General features: G+C 38.3%; 1 protein-coding gene across 1 annotated transcript; it reads left to right on the top strand.

The window, feature by feature from the left end:
* The first annotated feature begins 1,826 nt into the window (after positions 1-1,826).
* LOC141814977 (transcription termination factor MTERF8, chloroplastic-like) lies at positions 1,827-4,169 on the top strand. Its single transcript, XM_074702939.1, has 2 exons — positions 1,827-3,075; positions 3,915-4,169. Exon 1 carries the CDS (start codon positions 1,890-1,892, stop codon positions 3,072-3,074), a length of 1,185 nt encoding a protein of 394 aa, XP_074559040.1. The 5' UTR covers positions 1,827-1,889; the 3' UTR covers position 3,075; positions 3,915-4,169.
* The last annotated feature ends 395 nt before the right edge of the window (positions 4,170-4,564 follow it).

Raw genomic sequence — 4,564 nt, forward strand, 5'->3', positions numbered from 1 at the left:
ATTTTTTAAGATTCAGATGGTCGTGGAGTCAGTCGTGTGGAGCCGTTGGGTGACCGATTCTATCTTTTGTTGCAATGAATTCTTTAAGATTAAAATAATATGAAATAATTGAAAGATAAATTTTGCTATCTTGGAAATATGAAAATTTTTAAAATAATTATTTTTCTTGAAAATAATTTCAAGTTTTGATGATAATGTTCAAATATTTAAAACGTATAGGTTGTGAATTAGCTTTAATAGAAAGATAAAATAGTTCCACAAATAGTTTTAAAAAAATATTTAAAATAGGTAGGTAGAATAGTTTCAGGTCAAAAAATTTAAGATAAATATGTTAAAAAATTAGTTTAAATAACTAGGTAAAATAATTTCACATCAAAGAATTTAAAATAAATATTTTAAAAATTAATTTTAATAGAAAAGTAAAATATATTAATTAATATTGTACCACATCATTAATATTACTTAAATATTATAAAAAAAATCATCGAATTGACACAATTAATTGGGCCCCTGAATCGTAATCCGTCTGGCCCCAATCAAACCGATTATGATTCAAGCCCAGCTAATCGGATCAATGGATAACCAATCCATTGATGTAGTTACGAGCTCGAGTTGGATCCGATTCGGATTTATCGGTGGGTAGGTCTAGATTGGAGCATATAGAATGAGTTTTGAGGAAATTAGACAAAATTAAAAACTAAAGGGATTTTGCATGGAAAAATGTCAAATGCTTAATACGATTCTCAACAAGGCCACCTTGCAATGACATTATGATTTATGAAAAGCAACCTAGGTAAATTACAATGTATGCCTTACCTTTACAAGTCCTGATGGCAACGAGGCCAAACATATGGCGGCTCAAGAAAATGGCTGTTCCAATCAACCTCAACACCTCGGCAGATGACAAGAGCACTATTGACCATCTCTTCAATAAAATGTAAAATTCGTCATCTCAACGTTCCATACGGTTGACCTCACGACCATCTATGAGGAAGTAAATCGAAAAGTTATAGTTGACCATGACGGAGAAGGGCATTGTCTTGGCTTCGTCGAGATTCGAACCCTTATCCACTTCAGTAACTGCTCCGTCATAACTAACTCAACTATATCCCAGGAACACTATTGACTTCTTCACATGAACAGAGATTGACCCTAACATAAAACCTCCCCTCCTTATCGGTAGCTCAGTTGTGAATGATAGATAGCATGGGCACGATGGTAGCAAGGGAGCATGACAGAGCAACTTTTCATGTGGTTGGTTATCGCATCACTCAATGACGAGAACATCGACTTGGCAAGTTTATCATTACCAACTTGTTTAGAGTATGAGAAATAGAAGCTATGATATTGGTAACATACCAAATAGTTTCTCATGAGTGAATTATGTATAGTGAGTTGCACTTTAACTTGTGTGAGCATCACTAAGTTTAATTTGTGAAATCACTTTACTATTATATTATCATGAGTGAATTTTTTTGTTCACCTAACAATAGGCGGAACGAAGTTTCCATATCTCACAAAATTTTTGATCGAACTAATGTGAACTTTGATTCCAAATCGTCAATTTTAGAACAATCTACAATTGTGAACTCCAGAACAATCACAACCTAACTGAAAGGGCTCATTAGGGCAAAACGGAAGTACCCTCAAACAATTATGGGCATTTGACGATGTCAAATATCTATACCTGGTTTTGAAAATATATGGAAACTTTGAGAGGTGAAATGTAAATTTCATTAACTTTCTTTATCCGGCGAATTCAATTAGAGGTAAAATATAAATTGACAAAATCAGAAAAATTTCCCCAAAGCAGTAAATACGTGATCTCCAACTGCTAGGGTTTCGGAAGAAGATCAAATCGAATCTCCGAAAGAGAGGCGGAGAGATCGATGAAGAGGCTACTTTACTTCTCCCTCTTCTGCAAAACCCTGTCTTCTAGTCGTTCTCCTCGCCCCCACGATGCTGCCCTCCTCTTCGCCGTCTTGCCTTACTCGGCCTCCGCCGCCGCCGCCGCCGCTGCATCCACCACTGGGAAGCACATGTTCATGGCCCAGTACCTCGTCGACTCATGTGGCTTCGACCAGGCGAAGGCTACTGAGGCCTCGAAGCTTCTCAAGGGCATCCAATCCCGGCAGCAGCCCGACTCCGTCCTTGCTTTCCTCAAAAGTTACGGCTTCGATGACGCATTGGTAAAAAGGCTCGTACATTCCTTCCCCAATTGTCTTCTTTTGGACGTAGAGAAGGAACTAGCCCCAAAGTTCCGAGCTTACGAAGATCTGGGTTTCTCTCCATCTGACATCGTCCACCTCGTCCGATCGAATGGCTCCGTCGTCAGAACCAGACACGAACGCTTTGTGCCTAAGATCGAATTTTGGCTAGACCTTCTCGGGTCCAAGGATGCGCTGGTGAAGTTGTTCAGGAGGAGCTGTTGGATTCTTGGGCACAGCATCAAGAAGAGGATCCAGCCCAACCTTGAGATGCTTCGGGAATGTGGCTTGGACGGCCAAAAGCTCGATTTTGTCTTGCGCTTTCGCCCAACATTCATAACGCAGAAAGCTGATACCTTGAAGTCGTTGATCAGTCGCGTGGAGGACTTGGGAGTGCCACGGACATCGGGGAACTTCCATTGCACTATGTGTGCACTCTTCCTGGTCCATCCAAAGAAATTCAAGATGTTAATGGAGTTGTTCCGGAGCTTTGGGTGGTCAGAGGGTGATTTTGTTGCAGCATTCCAAAAGTATCCTGCTATGCTGGGAAGGTCTTTGAAGACTTTGCAGAGAATTATGGAGTTCTTGATAAATGAAGCTGGATATGCTTCTTCTTACATTGCTATACATCCAGTACTATTGACACTGAGCTTGGAGAGAAGGTTGATTCCGAGACATATGATATTGGCAGCCTTGAAGTCTAGGGGACACTGTGAAAGTGATTACAAAGTGGCAACATACATGAAAGTTTCTGAGACCAGATTCGTAGAGAAGTACATCGTCGTCTATAAGGACAGGTATCCAGATCTGAGTGAACTCTACGCAAGCTTGAAACACACAAATGCTTCTGATTCTGGACTTCAATGAGGTAACTCATTTTTCCCCCTGCAAGTTATCCTTCATGTTACCATTTCACTGTATGGCTTCTCCTTTGTCAAACTCTAAAGCTAATATTTATGCCAACAAGCATGAATATAAGAATTTGAACAATCATGATCTTGTTTTGCATGTTAATATGCATGAAGATAACAACAATTTGCAGGATCATGATCTTGATTTTACATATCAATTGAGCTAAAAGCTCACAGATTTGTCACTTATTATGTTAGATAATTGTTATTCTTGTATTCATGCGACTCTACTACAAGAGAGACATTCTTCCTTTATGAACATGCAGTAATTTTTCCTTGTTTGAGTAGTAGTTACTCATTGATATGTTCTGTGGAATGTTGCACGGTCATCAAATGAAGTCTCCTAATATGTTTTTTTATAAAAGGGAAAGGAGCCACTGCCACATGGATGAAATGATTGAATACTTTTTGAATTTTGTGGGTTGACATGGTACATGTTTGATACTGAATGGCTGTAATCTTTTGAAACACTATAGCACTTGTGAGTTTGTGAGTAGAAACATGAAAGGCTACTTTAAACTTTTGGAGGCAATGCAAGCTTTGGATGGTTGGGAATAAAATAGGAATGAACAAGTCATAATAATGTAATAAGAAGGCTTGGTCCCTACAAATAAGTCTTAATAATGTAAGATATACCTTCAAAGAATTGGAAATGTAGCAGATGAAGCTCTTAGGAATTAAGTGAAAGAACTAAAATGGTAAATAGATGCACTCTTTAACAGACTCAAGAGGTGCTGCTGTGTTAACATGTATTCTGATCATATAATCAAATTGCTCTGTGGTCTTTTTCTTTCAGTGTTTCGGGTCTTTTGGTTCACATGCCAAACAAGGTGTTAGGATGGCAAATTGCATTGGACTACCATGAAGATTGCCGGACACTACAAGAGCACTCTTTCATTAAACAATGTTGAAGTGTTTGGGAGAGTAGGAGGTGACAGAATTTCATCATGATTTCCTATTTCTCCATGTTTTGTGTCTTACATTTGTAGACCTTTGTCATGGAATATCGGAGGATTGTTAGGGTTATAGCAAAAGAAAGGGGCATGTTATGCTGGGAAAGTTGATGAGTTTTCAAGTCATGAAAAAGAATTAACTGGGTTGGTTGCATTCAAGGACTTCCTTGGCTTCTTTCTCCCTCTCTCTAAGGAAATATACAATTAAAAAAATATATTCTAAGGTCGGTCTCTAAATATGCATAAGTTATATTTTAAACTTACTAAATAGATGACGAATCAGAAAAAAGCCGTCTACCTCTAAGTCAATGTTGGTCCCAAACTCGGATGAAAAAGGGCAAGGGTTGAGCGTTAGATTGTTAATTGACAATCCTAGATTTGCAATGTGTCACAATTAGGGTTGCAAATTAAAATTTAGAAATTTATCGAAAATCCACGAGGAATACAAACAAATGTAGTTTAGGAGCCTCGAGTCGTATTTTTCCAAGGACTA

Source organism: Curcuma longa, chromosome 21, assembly GCF_044706935.1.
Source record: "Curcuma longa cultivar G26 ecotype Majalengka, Jawa Barat chromosome 21, ITB_CL_G26_1.1, whole genome shotgun sequence".
NCBI lineage: Eukaryota > Viridiplantae > Streptophyta > Magnoliopsida > Zingiberales > Zingiberaceae > Curcuma > Curcuma longa.